The 15,838-nt window shown below is 37.5% G+C and overlaps 1 protein-coding gene and 1 pseudogene across 1 annotated transcript; both read right to left on the reverse strand.

Moving 5' to 3' along the window:
• Nucleotides 1–6,607: 6,607 nt before the first annotated feature.
• On the reverse strand, nucleotides 6,608–7,647 carry LOC108198054 (transcription factor MYB73). Its single transcript, XM_017365835.2, has one exon. It carries the CDS (start codon nucleotides 7,501–7,503, stop codon nucleotides 6,796–6,798), a length of 708 nt encoding a protein of 235 aa, XP_017221324.1. The 5' UTR covers nucleotides 7,504–7,647; the 3' UTR covers nucleotides 6,608–6,795.
• Nucleotides 7,648–11,213: 3,566 nt separating this feature from the next.
• LOC108197358 (GDP-Man:Man(3)GlcNAc(2)-PP-Dol alpha-1,2-mannosyltransferase-like) lies at nucleotides 11,214–15,530 on the reverse strand (annotated as a pseudogene).
• Nucleotides 15,531–15,838: the final 308 nt, after the last annotated feature.

Below are 15,838 nucleotides of genomic sequence, written 5' to 3' on the forward strand. Positions count from 1 at the left end.
CAAGAGCGCCCGAGGTGCGCCTGAGGACCTAACCAGCATCGACCTGGGCACCAAGGATGCCCTAAATCGACCTGGGTGAGGTCGACAACTGACTTGGGTGTCAAAAAACACCCAACGCCCGAGGGCGCCCAAGAAGCGCCCTAGGAGCGCCCTATGAGCGCCCCAGGAGCGCCATGAGCGCCCGGGGAGCGCCATGAGCGCCCGAGGTGCGCCTGAGGACCTCACCAGCGTCGACCTGGGCACCAAGGATGCCCTAAATCGACCTGGGTGAGGTCGAAAACTAACTTAGGTGTTAAAAAACCCACAACGCCCGAGAGCGCCCAAAAAGCGCCCTGGGGGCGCCCCAGGAGCGCCAAGAGCGCCCGAGATGCGCCTGAGGACCTCACCACCGTCGACCTGGGCACCAAAAACGCCCTAAATCGACCTGGGTGAGGTCGACAATCGACTTGGGTGTTAAAAAACCCACAACGCCCAAGAGCGCCCTAGAAGCGCCCTGGGAGCGCCCTATGAGCGCCCCAGGAGTGCCAAGAGCGCCCGAGGTGCGCCTGAGGACCTCACCAGCGTCGACCTGGGCACCAAAACACCCTAAATCGACCTGGGAGAGGTCGACAATCGACTTAGGTGTCAAAAAAACACCTAACGCCCGAGGGCGCCCGAGAAGCGCCCTATGAGCGCCCCAGGAGCGCCAAGAGCGCCCGAGGTGCGCCTGAGGACCTCACCACCGTCGACCTGGACACCCAACACGCCCTAAATCGACCTGGGTGAGGTCGACAATCAACTTAAGTGTCAAAAAGGCGCGCAACGCCCAAGAGCGCCCGAGGTGCGCCCCATGAGCACCCAAAGAGCGCCCACGAGCATCCGGAACGCCCAAGAGCGCCCCGGCAGCGAAAATTGACGCCCTAAATCGACCCGGGTGAGGTCGAAAATTGACGTGGGTGCTAAAAAACACCCAACGCCCGAGAGCGCCCGAGAAGCGCCCTAAGAGCGCCCCAGGAGCGCCAAGAGCGCAGGAGATGCGCATCAGGACCTCACCAGCGTCGACCTGGGCACCAAGGATGCCCTAAATCGACCTGGGTGAGGTCGACAATTGACTTGGGTGTCAAAAAACACCCAACGCCCGAGAGCGCCCGAGAAGCGCCCTGCGAGCGCCCTATGAGCGCCCCAAGAGCGCCAAGAGAGCCCGAGGTGCGCCTGAGGACCTCACCAGCGTCGACCTGGGCACCAAGGATGCCCTAAATCGACCTGGGTGAGGTCGACAACTGACTTGGGTGTCAAATAACACCCAACGCCCGAGAGCGCCCGAGAAGCGCCCTAAGAGCGCCCCTAGAGCGCCAAGTGCGCCCCCAGAGCGCCCGACAGGCGCCCAACGCCCGAGAGCGCCTTAGTTGCGCCCCACTACCGTCCCGGGAGCGACCGAGGACCTCATCAGGATCGACCAGGGCACCCAAGGCACCCTAAATAGACCTGAGTGAGCTCTACTATCAATTTCGGTGCTAAAACACACTCGGAGCTCAAGAGTGCTCGAGGTGCGCCACATGAGCGCCCAACGCCTGAAGGCGCCAGACTTGCGCCTGAGAGCACCCGAAGAGCTCACCAAAAGCAGTCTAAATCGACCTGTGTGAGCTCCACAATCGACTTGGATGCCAAAAGGCGCGCAACGCCTGAGAGCGCCCGAGGTGCGCCCCATCAGTACCCCAAGAGCGCCCACGAGCGCCCGGAAGGCCCAAGAGCGCCCTAGGAGCGCCCCACGATCAACCCGGGTTCCCCAGGATCGACCTGGGCGCCCCACGGCACCCTGATTCGACCTGGGTGAGCCCCAAGGTCGTCATGGGCTCCCCAAAATGTCCTAAATCGACCCAGATGTCTGATTTTACTCAAAAAACTCTGAAAAAATTCTAGAAAGTTGAAGTCAAATATGAAAATTCCAAGAAAAATAGAATTGAGTCCCGGAAAAACATGAAAATGCTTGAGAGCACTATAAACGCATACGATGTGGCCTATAGGAACGATTTTCTTCATAGGAAAGGCTTGAAAAGCCGGAAAAAGACTCGTAAAGTCTGTAAAAATCATTGAAAAGGCTTGAAAAGTCGTCTGAGATGCTCTAAAACTTTAGAAAAGTTTCTACGAAACTTATCCAAAGTTGGGGGGCAAATGATATGGCTCTGAAATTGGCCCTAAAAATTATTGGGTAATTTTGAGCCCGGGTCTGATTAAAGGCCAGAATATAAGGCCCGGATTCTGGGTTTATCACCCAAAATTCGTGGCTAGCAGATTGAGGTTATAAAAAGCCCGTTGAGCATCCATGTTTGAGAAACATGGGCTGCCCAAACTCAAGGCACGAGCCCCCAACCCGGTCAGGGCCCAGAACTCGAATCCTAGTCCTACTAGGAGTCTGACTGACGAGTCCAGGACTCCGAGAGTCCTACAAGAACTCTGAATTTCGTGGATAACTATCTAGAGTCCTAGATAACCTCCAGTAGCTCAAGATAAGGATCAGAAATCAGTTCTATCCTATCTCTGACTCAAATACCTATTTCTACTAGGACTCTAACATCAGGGATCCTACTTCTAATCGGTCTCTAATCCTGAGACATCTATATAAAGGGCTCTACCCCTCCAAAATAGAACTACGTTTTTTGACTTGATTCTTCACCCCGCTGAAGATACGTAGGCACCTCGTGAGGACCCGTCTGAGTTCCGACTCGCGAGATCAGTCAAAAAGCACGAAGCTCACCCCTCAATTTTTGATCCATAACAACGTAGACTATTCTTTAACCTTATTAAAAGCCTGTAACCGTTACTTACGTCTACGCTATAATCTAGGATGATGATTTTTCAGTTTGGAGAGAGTTTCTTCTCTTTGTAGTGGATTGCAAATTTGGTGCTCATTCTTTTCTTGTCAAGGTTGTTCTTTCTCGTTGTCCTGCAAATGGCTAATAATGAAGAACAACCAAGTACGTTGTTTACATACATGTATTCTGCAGATTTTTTCACATATTTTTGTTTTTCAATTCGTGGAACTTTAGAGAACTGAACATCTATTCATGTGTTCTGCACATCTCAGCATATACATACCTCTCTAAATTACAAAACCCTTAAACTTGTGGATTTGTTCTACTGGATTTGTTTAACACAATTAATTTCGAAAGAGTCACACCTAAACTCATGTCCTGCAATTTCCGAGTACCTTTCGTCTTGTATAAAGCTATTCGACTACTTCTACGGTTGTTCTGCAAGATCTTCGTGGTGCCGACCTTATCCGTGAATTCATTATATTCTGATTTGGGGACAAAAGTTAAGGTTGAGATTTGGATAGTAACTGTCAAGAGTATATCCTTGTTCGCTAAAGTACCGATTATACGGTCTTGTATACAGACTGATTAGATTTTATTTTAATTTGAAAACATTTGCTAGTTGTCCTCACATCTACCGTTGATTTATGTATTGTCTTAATGGCGTAAGATGTGGTCTTCAAGTACTCTAATACTCTAATAATACAAGACTCCAAGGAGCCCAACTCAATCTATACTATATTATAATAAGCCAACATAGTTATAATTTGTAGCCGTGCAAATTTTTGGTTCGGTCATGTTTTTTTTGGTTTAGTACTCTTTTATACAACCAGAAGTCTCCAACATATGGAAATCTACTACTTTCTTATTATCAAACAATTTCAAATGCTAAAAAAACTCATCATGTATTATAAGACAAAAAATTTATCATTATCCTCTTAAATATAATTTATAATTAGTTGAAAAAAATGAAACTGCTATTAATAACATATATTAATACTAAAAAAATACTTATAAAATAGATGTATAACTTATAAAGACAAACTAGAAGCCAAATAAAAAAATTTATATAAATAAGTATGAATCTTCTTAACTGATACAAGATAAATAATATTTTGTTTCTTATTAATAAAAAATATTGATTTATAATTAATAATAAGTTAAAAATAAAATTTACGTAACCATTTTTAACTCTAATATGTTACACGATTAATATCTTTTTCCATACATATTTTTAATATGCGAGATATTCAGAATTTGATTCAAAATCAATTGAATAATAAATTATCACATATTAATATCATAAAAATATTTATAAATAGACAATAAATTGTAAAAGCTAAATTTTCATGAGAAAATATAATTAGTTGATTAATATAATTTAATTAAATCCAATTCATTAATACTAAAATACTAGGATAATTTTAAAATTTAAATTATAAACAGTAAATTATGAATTATATACTCGCTCGTGCTTCGCACAGATTAAAGGCTAGTATAATTAATATATGATTTCGGTTCATAAACGAGTCCTAATCCATGTTATAGGTTATATATACAGTATTTACTGTGATATCTTATTTGATTTGTTTTTTATGTTACTTTCTTTCAAGGATTTATTTTTATGTTACTTATAAACGCACCGATGATAAAGAGTCGGTTTATTTAAAAATCTCAGCTAAATCTCCTAATACAACTTCGAAAATATTATCTTCTTCGATTAACATGTTGTGCACCGACCCACCGAGAAGTTCGGCAGTAAAATGTAAGGGCCGTTGACTTAAATTTATTATATACAAGTACAAATTAGTTTTTAATTTATTTATTTGGATAAATTTTTGGAAATATACAACTTATCACGTATTATAATTATTTTTTTTTGAAACTACGTATTATAATTATTGATACTAGTTTTTTATCCGTGCGAAGCGCGGACGAGTATATAATTCGTAATTTAATATTTAAAATTTAACACTATTTTATTAATATTTTAGTATTAATAAGTTGAATTTTAATTAAATTATATTAACCAACTGATTATACGTTCTCACGAAAATTTATTTTTTACAATTTATTATCTATTTATAAATATTTTTCTGTTATTAATATATTTTATTTTAGGATTTTTTTTATTCATAACCACGTTTTCAATTTTATTTTCAAAAATACTACATTCTCCAATCTTATTTTCAAAAGTACTACCTTTTCTAAAATATTTTCAAAAATACTACAAATCCTTCTAAAATATTTTTAAGAATACAACTTCATATGCAACCATATATGCAACAACAAATCCTGATTTCAAGTTTTAGTTTTCAAATGTCATTTTCGACCTCATCTTTGGACTTATCAAGATTTTTAAAGGACAAGTTTCATTTGTATTCTTGAAAATATTTTAGAAGGATTTGTAGTATTTTTGAAAATATTTTAGAGAAGGTAGTACTTTTGAAAATAAGATTGGAGAAGGTAGTATTTTTGAAAATAAGATTGAAAAAACAGTATACAAGATAATTCCCCTTTATTTTATTATTCAATTAATTTCAAATCAGATTTTTTATATTTAGTATATCTTCATATGTATTGAAAAAGATATTTATCGTGTAATAGATTAGAGTTAGAAAGGGTTACGCAATGTTTGTAAAAACATGTTAGAGTTAAAAAAGGTTATATGAAGATTCTTGTTAAAAAAGGTTATATGAAGATTCTTGTTAAAAAAAGGATATTTATAATTTTATTTTTAACATTATTAAATTTTTTTATAAAATATTATATGATAATGTATTGTCATGAGCGATTTTAGTATTTTAAATTATTTAACAATGTAAGAGTAATAGACATTTTAGACTTGTAGATTAGAGGGAGATCAAACCAAAAAATATAACTAAAAATTTGGACTACACATTATATCTATGTTGAATTATTATAATATAGTATAGATAATAATAAAAATATAAGTTATTTTTAAAGTGGTCTCTTAGATATAAAAAAAATCAAAAATAATATAAATCACTAAAAAATTTTCATATTATGATTTATAAGGTCGGATCTCGATTCGAAATACCTGAAATGCACATCCAGATTCAAACTTTTTGTGTCAAAAAATAATATCTAGATACAGATCCAAATTTTTTGGTTTAAATATAAGATCCGATCCAAATTCAAAAAAATCGAGTTATCCAATCGGGTCGGAATTAAACCCTAGACCTACGCGGTGCTCTCTAATTTTCTCCATCTCCACGGGGTCTTTTACATTCACTTTAGGGGTTTTCTGTTCTGTTAGACCCAAAATTGACACGGTACTTTCTAGTTTCTTCCATCTCCGTAGGGTCTTTCCATCTCCATAAAATCTTTTCTATTCACTCCTGGTGCATGTTTTCTATTTCAGTAGACCATAGACCTACACGATACTCTCTAATTACTTCTATCTCCACGGGCTCTTTTCTATTCACTCCTGGTTTAGTATGCTCTTTGGCCGCCTATGCACTTCAGTAATAAAACGATATTTCTTACTACTTAGCCTTGGACAAATGAGGGCATGAGTTTCTGAGGAACAATCAGGAATCTCTTGAATTACATCATGACTTCTGTAGTTGAAATTGAGTTGCTTAAAGCTTAAATACAGTTATAGGGCATGAGTTTCTGAGGAACAAAGCTTAAATACAGTTATAGCCTGTTTGGAAATCAGGATTTCATTTGAAATTCTGGATTTGATCAAATAACTTGTTTGGGAATTTGAATTTGGATTTTATTTGAAATCCAAACAATCAAATTTTAGTATAAATCTGAGAATTGAAAATGCATGACAATTCAAATCCTGTCATTTGAAATTCATCAATTGAAATGAAATATATGTTTCCAAATGGACCCTTGAGTCATACACATTTGAGGCTTTTGAGCAACTAAGCAACTTTCATTTGGCAAGATTTTTTAGTTCATGGACAAAGAAAATTATGAATACAACTAAAAATACAAGAAGTTGAACTCAAAAACTAATTTCTCATGGTTAATTCTGCTCATTGGCAACATATTCAAACCCTGCCCCTGATCCACCTTGCGCCCTCAAGCTATCAATATAGCTTCGAACCTCCTCAGCAATCATCCTCTGCATCATCCTCACCAAACCAGTATCTTCCATCTCCACCACCGTCGATCCTTCCTTTTCTTTCTCCTCGTCCTCCACCTCTGGCGAAACACGCGTCTCTTCCTTGACAGGATTACCTCCCGGAGGCAACAGTGTCAGCAAAGTCTTGGGTTCACAATCATCACAGCTGTTCTCCTCTGGTGACCCTCCCGAACATCGCCTCTTGACTCCCAAACCAGACTCCGAAGACCCACTAATCACATCCAGATAACCCCTCTTGCCCGCATCAGCAATCCTCCTACGCCGCAGCGTGGAGTTCCAGTGATTCTTGATAGCATTGTCAGTCCTCCCTGGCAAAAGCCGAGAGATAGTCGCCCACCTGTTCCCATGCATCGCGTGGGCTTGCACGATGACCGCGTCCTCCTCAGGGGAGAAAGGCCGGTGGTGCACCGCTGGACTGAGCTGATTACACCACCTAAGCCTACAAGACTTGCCCGAACGCCCCGGAATGCTGGTGCTAATAAGCGACCAATTCCTCGGCCCCTGCTGCTCCACCAGTTTCACCAGCGTCTCGTCTTCCTGCGGAGTCCATGATCCCTTGACCTTCTCAGCACCATCCGTGAACTCCATCGAAATCCCAAAATAATTTTCAATACCAAAATGATAGGACGGAAAGAAGATTATAAAGATGGTATAAATAGTAGCGGTTTGAAAAGGGGGAGTGGGGGAGGGCGTGATGAACCGAAAAACTGCTGAAACTCTGAGTTTGTTAGTGTAATAGATGAGGAAAAGAAGTGGTTACATAGGAGAAAACATACATGAGTGCGTGCATGGGTGTAGTTAGTTGGGGAGTAACTAACTGACTCTTAACATGGAGTAACTGATTACATCTACATGTAACGGCCTTGCTTTTTATTTATTTCTCGTAACTGCTCGTTGACATTTCTCTCTAGCTAACTCCTTATCTCATCAGTTATGTTTTCTAATCCTAATGTCACATAATGTCACATTTAACGCGTGTTTGGATTAGCTTAAAATAAGCTTTTTGGGATTTATTTTAACGTTTTAAGTTGTTTTTATTATTTACGTAGTGTTTGGTAAAAGAAGCAGAAGTGTTTATTTTGGATTTTTTTTAAACTAGAAGCTGAAAACCAAAAATGCTAGTTTTTGTGTGGGTATTTTAGTGATTTGCATATTATTTTTTAAATTTTTAATATGTAATAAATTTTATTTATTAATAAAATTTCTTTTATTTTAATAAATTGATTTTAGTAATTTATAAATTTAAATTACGAAACACTCAATTGACTTATAAATAAAAGTTACTGAAACACTTTTAATATTTTATAAATCAAGTTGACTTATCACTTTTAATCCATTTTTTTATTTTAAGTAATAAGTCACTTCTTTGAATTTAAGCCAAACGGCCCCTTAACAATTTGTCTAACATCCTTTTTCCCACAACACACATGTTTTGACGAGCGGATTGAATTAACTATTTTACGTAAAATTAATTGATAAATGGTTATCTGATTATTTTTGTTATACTTTAATTAATCACATGCCTATCATCCAGTTTAAAATATAAAATTTTCAAAATTAGCTTGTCAAGTCCAAATCATTAATTTAATTCACTAACTTTCAAACATGTGTACTATTTGACAATTTACACTATCAAATATCTGATATTTGAGAATAATTTCAAATTCTCGTTTGTAAAGTTGAAAAAGCGGACCGGATCGAATAACAAAATAGGCTGTTTAACGAACCGAGCTGTTCGCGAACAAGCTCGAGCTCGGCTCGTTAAGAGCTCGTTCGGCTCGGCTCGTTAAGTTAACGAGCTCGAGCTCGAACACAAAAAATTTTTCGTTAAGTAAACGAGCTCGAGCCGAGCTTTTAGTATGTTCGGCTCGAGCTCGGCTCGAGCTCGACTCGAGCTCGCTCGGCTCGAGCTCGGCTCGTTAAAGCTCGAAAAAATGTAATATTTTTGGGGTTTTTTTTATAATTTATATATGTTATTGAACTCAGAATTCAACATATAATTTATATATATATATTTTAGTGATGTAACCAAAATTTCGGAAAATAATAATTTTATATGGTTTGCTATTTTGACAGTCAAGTAGAAGGTTAACTAGTACCGCTAACTAGTGTTTAATCCTAAATTAGTGTTTCAATTTTTTAAAAAATATTTCTTACCGATCCAACCTCATGGATGTTAACATATATACATTTTAGTGATATAAACAAAGTTTCAAAAAAATTAAAATTATTTGGTTAGCTATTTTAAGAGTCAACTAGCGGTTTGTCTTTATTTTTTTTCTGGCTCGGCTCGACTCGACTCGACTCGGCTCGGCTTGTATTTGTTCGCGAACAAGCTCGTGTTCGGCTCGTTAGTTAACGAGCCGAGCTTGAACACAATTTTTGTTCGATAAAAAAGCTCGGCTCGGCTCGTTAGAAAAAAAATTAAAGCTCGGCTCGGTTCGGTCAAAACTCGGCTCGGCTCGGTTCGTGAACAGCCCTAAACAAACAAACAGATAAATTATGCATGTTCCTTATTTATGTTTTTTAGTGTAAAATATCATACACAACTATAGTTACTTGGGAATAGGGCTGTTCACGAACCGAGCCGAGCCGAGTTTTGACCGAGTCGAGCCGAGCTTTAATTTTTTTCTTATCGAACCGAGCCGAGCCGAGCTTTCTTATCGAACAAAAAAGTGTGTTCGAGCTCGAGCTCGATAACTAACGAGCCGAACACGAGCTTGTTCACGAACAAATACGAGCCGAGTCGAGTCGAGCCGAGCCGAGCCGAGCTGGAGAAAAATAAGGCCAAACCGCTACTTTACTCTTAAAATAGCAAGCCAAATAAAATTTTTAGTATGTTTTGATGGTACCATATTATAGTTGATATTCTCATGATCGATTTGATATATTATATGTTGAATTCGGCGTTCAATATCATATATATATTACGAAATTATTATGAAAATATTCTTTTTTTTTTCGAGTTTTAACGAGCCGAGCTCGAGCCGATCGAGTTCGAGCCGAACATACTAAAAGCTCGGCTCGAGCTCGTTTTCTTAACGAACAATTTTTTGTGTTCGAGCTCGAGCTCGTTAACTTAACGAGCCGAGCCGAACGAGCTCTTAACGAGCCGAGCTCGAGCTTGTTCGCGAACAGCTCGGTTCGTCAAACAGCTCTACTTGGGATGATATTATTCAGACTATTCAACAGATTCGCAGAATTATTAAAATCGCGCAAGTTGTTCCGTAGATTACATTATGGCAAAAGAGTCGAAGTCAATATATTGTTGCATGAACGGTGGTAACTTGTGTTCGTCTTTGGCTGCATAGATGTACAAGTTTATATAACTTGATATATGATACGATATGACGATAGATATATAGAAGATGCGTTGAAACTTTTGGAGTGTTATGATTCGGATTTGTTGCAACTGTTGTAGTTATTTTAGGGGTTTATGACCAAATTGCGTTCATCAGCTTCTCAACAAACTCACCCCTTTGGGAAACTTGGTACAACTCAACAGGCTGGTGGGTGACAATTAGTATGGACCATCTTGTCATGCTTGTAACGGCCTTGTTGTACTTTGATTTCATCTTGTGCTTGGAAAGGGAGTTTTTGTACTGGATTATTAACTAGACTACAGTACAACTGCATTATTAACTGGATTTATGTTGTTCATTCCGAGAGAAAAGAAGCAGCTGAATGTGAGCTTAAAATAAAAAAGTGGAGTATAAGTTAGAAACAAGTTAAGACTTATAAGTGATTAAAGTGTTTGGGAAAGAAGTAGAAGTTCTGAAACAAAAACTAGCATTCCTAGCTTTTTATAAATATTTGTTGACTTATTACACAAACGGTGGGAATAAGTGCTTCTAACCTATAAACCCAGAAACCGGCCTTTTAAGCAGTAAACAAACACCCCCATAAGGGAGTTTTATGCACCGAGTACCAACTCCGACTATACGATGTTTTCGAGTTATCAACTACATTCATGTTACTTGCAGGTGAAAAACACTATGGTCACATTGAGAAGATAATTATCATTAGTTGGATCATGTTCATTATGAGTAAACTATTTGTGTTTCATCTTTCCTTGAACAAAACTAGATGCTCCAAGTAAGATCTATCTACATCTTATCATCCTTGCACTGATCTCGGAACATCCATATACCCTAATAACCACCAGGACCAGCCATTCAAACAATGCATTTATTCCCCCCTATAACAAAGCCCAAACACCTGACTCAGCAATTCAAAGGCCAACTAGCATGTATGGAAACAACAAACAAGTGATGGCAGCTAGCTGCATTGTATAAATATATCATAAACCCCTAGCACTTTCAACCATATAAAAATAGAATAGTATCATGTTATAGTTAACCCCGTACTATTCTACAGCTCACAACTCTCAACCATATTATCAACTTGGTATACAACACTAATAATTCAACTGGTACAAGTGAGAACACATATAATAACCTATAATGTAAAGCATGATACTCACAAGGTAAGTCCAGTATGAGTACATTTTCCCTTTATCTACAAGTTTATAGATAAGTTACCTCAATAAAGTTTGTAGGAAAGCTTATAAGGGTAGTTACTCTTTTGTACACATTGCTAACGGAATCTAGTCTAACTCCACCTTTTTTTCGATATACAGTATATCTTTCGGTTAGTTTTCCTAGCAAAGTGAAATTAAGTGTCATCGGTTTTAGAGCCCTCTGCCTTCCTCTAACTAAGGACATGGAGCACCAATTTCTATTATCAATGCCAAATAGTCTTTATTCCTTCTTGGAATGACATAAGATTGGTTGAACAACAGCTTTATAATCTTGATAAAACCTCTGCTCTGAAAATTTGCCTGCCCTCAGCCTTGCAGCCTCAGCTATTTCAAGCCTCTCACTCTCTGTAATCATTATAACTTGCAACATGGCATCTTTATATTCTTCTGCATCTTGAGCTAGGAACCCAACCTTTTTCCCATCTTCTGTCAATACAATGTCCATTTTTGGTCCTGCCGAATTATGAGCTGAACATACACAGGTTCCAAACATCAACAAATGCAATAATATAATCGTGTGCACAGATATTCTGTAGTACTCTATCCTCACATAGGACAATAGGAATATAGGACAGAAACATGTAGTAGGAAAAACAATCCTCTTTCAATTTGATGATTCAGGGTTATGACATATAGTGCGTATATAGAATATATGTTCAGTAAACATGTATGTTCATTGTTAATGTACATGTTGACACAAACCAATAAAGACTATCAAAAATTGTATCTAGAAAATTGAGGTGAATAGAGTACCAATTGGTATTGCTCCTGCTGCCATGTACTCCACAACGCTGATGCCAAAATGCTCATCAGTCATTGCATGAAGTCCTGCAATAGCAGCGCCCAAAAGTTCCACCAAATTCCTGCACACTTAAGAAACTCAAGAAGGCTCGCCAAGGAAAACTTACAAAACAAAAAAAAAACACAAAGATACTTCCTTTAATAATTTGAAGGTAAAATCCTAATATATCATAAAGTATTTCTTATAACATAATATACCTTGTAAAGAGACCTAAAACTTATGGTTGCTTTAGAATATCACTTTCCCCACATCTTACAAGATTAACCGGCATGACTGAACTTTTCATGTACATCAAGAAAAAGTAGATTTTAAATGAAATATACCTATACGTAACATTCTTGTGGAACTCCACATGGCCATCGACCTTCAGTTCTATAGCTTGATCTTTCAGTTTCTGCAGCCTCATTTCATCAGCCTCATTCCGACAACTACCGACAAATTGAAGTTTTGGCGTTGGCAAGGCTGAATCTAGATTCCTTATGACAAGCGCAAATGCCTCTAGTTGAAGACTGTGTGCCTAAGATACAAAAATCAGAATCAAGGGGCATATAAGTTATAATAACTAAAGCTAGAGTACCTCGTATACATAATTCAAATTCACATGGCTACCTTTTCTGGACGAAATTGAGACGCAGAAATAAATATTGGAGGTGTTGCTGGTCTCTTTAAGGGAAGCACCTAATTTAGGCATTCAGCTAAAACTAGTAAACACCCACAAGACTATAAAAGTGCACGAGTTGATAAAGAAAACCAAAAAGTTTGTAAACCTGAAGCCCTGAGGTATCACAAGGCGGATAGACTCGGTAGATACGATCTGGATTCCCCCACAGCTTAACAATGTGAGCTCGAGTCCAAGAAGAATTGACCATCACAAGGTGTGCAAAAGAGCCTACAATCCCATAAAGCCAGCTAAAAATTGTGTAATAGATGACTTTCACATGGGATAGCAGAACACTGTCCTTCAGTTAAGTACAAACTTTGACATATGAGTGGATGTGAAACAAAAATGATTATATTTATCATCTTTCAATTGCTAAACAACCAAAAAAGAAAGCATATTACTTGAACTTGAAGCGTGAAACAATACTACATTCACTCATAAACAGACAGCTGATCGAGTAACAAAGTTCACATTGTTTGAAGATATAAACCAGCTTCATTAACAAACAGTTTATCTCATAGTAAGATTAAAAGCATAGCCTTGTAGGCGATCCCATGAAAATAAAAACCTGTATAAGAAGAAACTTCTTCGTACATTATAAAAGTACCAAAGAACCTTGAATAGGCACCTTAATTTTTTTGAATATTTGTGGTTCCTACGTTATTTATTGAATTTGAGCTATCATTTTGAAGACATTTCAACTACACAACACATATAAATAATCAGGATCAATAAGGCAAAAGGGCATATAATATGTTTTAAAAATTCTTCAGACAGATCCAGAAGTATCTGTAGACCTCTTTATGAAGAGGCTGTATTCCAAAATCCAGTAAAATGCATCAAACTAATTTGGATACAAACCTTTTAGCAACCAATGGATCATTATTGTACATTGAAGTCCGTGCGTTGACACGAGATAGCATGTCTAAACTGATTGTTGGGTAATGCATGTAGCATATAACTTTGCAACCAAATACCCTCGCCACAGGATATGTAAAAGCATATCCACTTGTATCAAAATAATATACAGGAACCAACTTGCATAAGGCTTCACATGAAAGGTATATTGAACCAAAGCTCTGACCAATCATTGTAAAGCGACGGTATGTTGTATCTTCAATCCACTTCCTCTTGTATAGATGTACCACCTGGCATTGGCATAGTCAGGTAAGTCAGCAAGACAAAAGGATGTTTGTTTGCAGTGTAAATCAATTCTCCAAACAAAGCATATATAAAATCTTAAAACTCCCATGTCTGAAAATTTAACATTAACACCCCCTTAATGGCCAAGTCCTACAACCAACTAATAACTAAGAACCACATCCACTTTGCTACTATTTTTATCAAATGCAAGAATTATTTTTAATTACTTCATTCCAAAGTCACGCACAAGGAAGATTTGAAGCTTGAATACAAAAATCCAGAACCAATCTCTTCAAACTTGGTGCATCTTCTAGAAGCTATTTGAACCGAGTTTCAAGCCAATGTTATTTATTTCCAACACTATACGAAAGCTAGCTACCACTAACCCACTAATTGGCAACCCCCTCTTCAATTCACTCCAATATACATCAAACCAAAAACTACTTACCCTATAAACTAAGTTGTTTCAGGTCAACCTGATAATCAAATATAGTGTTTGATATACTGCTAAGAATAGACTATTATAGTTTTTATGTAGCAATTATAAATACATAAAAAATTGTGATGATAAAAAAAAAAAAAAAAAAAAAAAAAAAAGAACAAAGAACAAAGGAAAGCAATTTGGCACAAGTAGATATCTTTTCTACTGAATTCATAAGCCTGATTAGAAACCCACAATAAAATGTTAATTGCCTCTCGCTTTCACAACCATTTGAAGTTTAACGTAGCACATTACTGGATCCTAACTTCAATTTATCTTTATTTAATAATCCAGTAAAAGTGCGAAACCTTAATTGACTAAAACTTAACTTCAATTCACTAAAACTTTGCTTCATATACCATTATATATATAAAAAATTATAACTTCACAACCTAACATCAAAAATCAAAATTTTAATCAAGATCAAAACCCTTTATCAACAACATATCTAAACAGCACAATGTAACACAATCGAATTTCACATTTACAAATAAACTAAACCAAGAAACTATAATACCAAAAAAAATACAATTTTAAGATACAAATCGAGAAAACATAAAGAAGCTACGCAACGGGATGGCATTACCTTCGGGGAACTAACTAACTGAACTCCAAAGCGATCGATGGCACGAGCTTTGAGACTCTCCGGCGAGGCATCATGATCGCCGGTGTAAACAACACAGTCGAGATCCGGCGAGAGTTCTTGAATGCCTTTGACGGCGCACCATAGCACTCGCTCTCCGCCGCCGCCGTCGTTGGTGTAGGGGTGGAAGAATCCGACGCCGGCGAGATTTGACGACGGTTAAAATTAGGGTTATAATTGGAAGTGAAAATAAAAGGGTGAGTATTGGTAATAATCCTACCATTACAATTAGGGATTGATGATTTGGGTTTTTCAGCTCGATCATTCTAACACTGACTTTTATGTGATATGATAAGGTTAAGCATGATGTTGATGCTTTTTGTGACGTTGTTGAAAATTTTGATTTCATTTTTAACTTAGAATTTTTTTAATTTTATATGTCAAACGATCATGAACCAAATCAGTTAATCTATATCTATATATCTATATAGGGTAGCACTCCGTAGCATACCCTCTTATATGGAGTTACGTAGCACACCATTATAAATATATACATAATATATATTCTATTATATTTTTATGAAATATAATTGCAAATTTTGATTATTAAACCGAAAATGAAGTTATACAATTTTTTTATTCCAAAGATCATCTAAAATTATGCAATATCTCAACATGATTCTATAACAGAATAATAATCATCCAGAATTATT

This window comes from Daucus carota, chromosome 8 (genome assembly GCF_001625215.2).
Source record: "Daucus carota subsp. sativus chromosome 8, DH1 v3.0, whole genome shotgun sequence".
NCBI lineage: Eukaryota > Viridiplantae > Streptophyta > Magnoliopsida > Apiales > Apiaceae > Daucus > Daucus carota.

Bases quoted from the DNA above. Each gene is read 5' to 3' on its own strand.
- LOC108198054 (XM_017365835.2), bottom strand. From the start codon at position 7,503: ATGGAGTTCACGGATGGTGCTGAGAAGGTCAAGGGATCATGGACTCCG.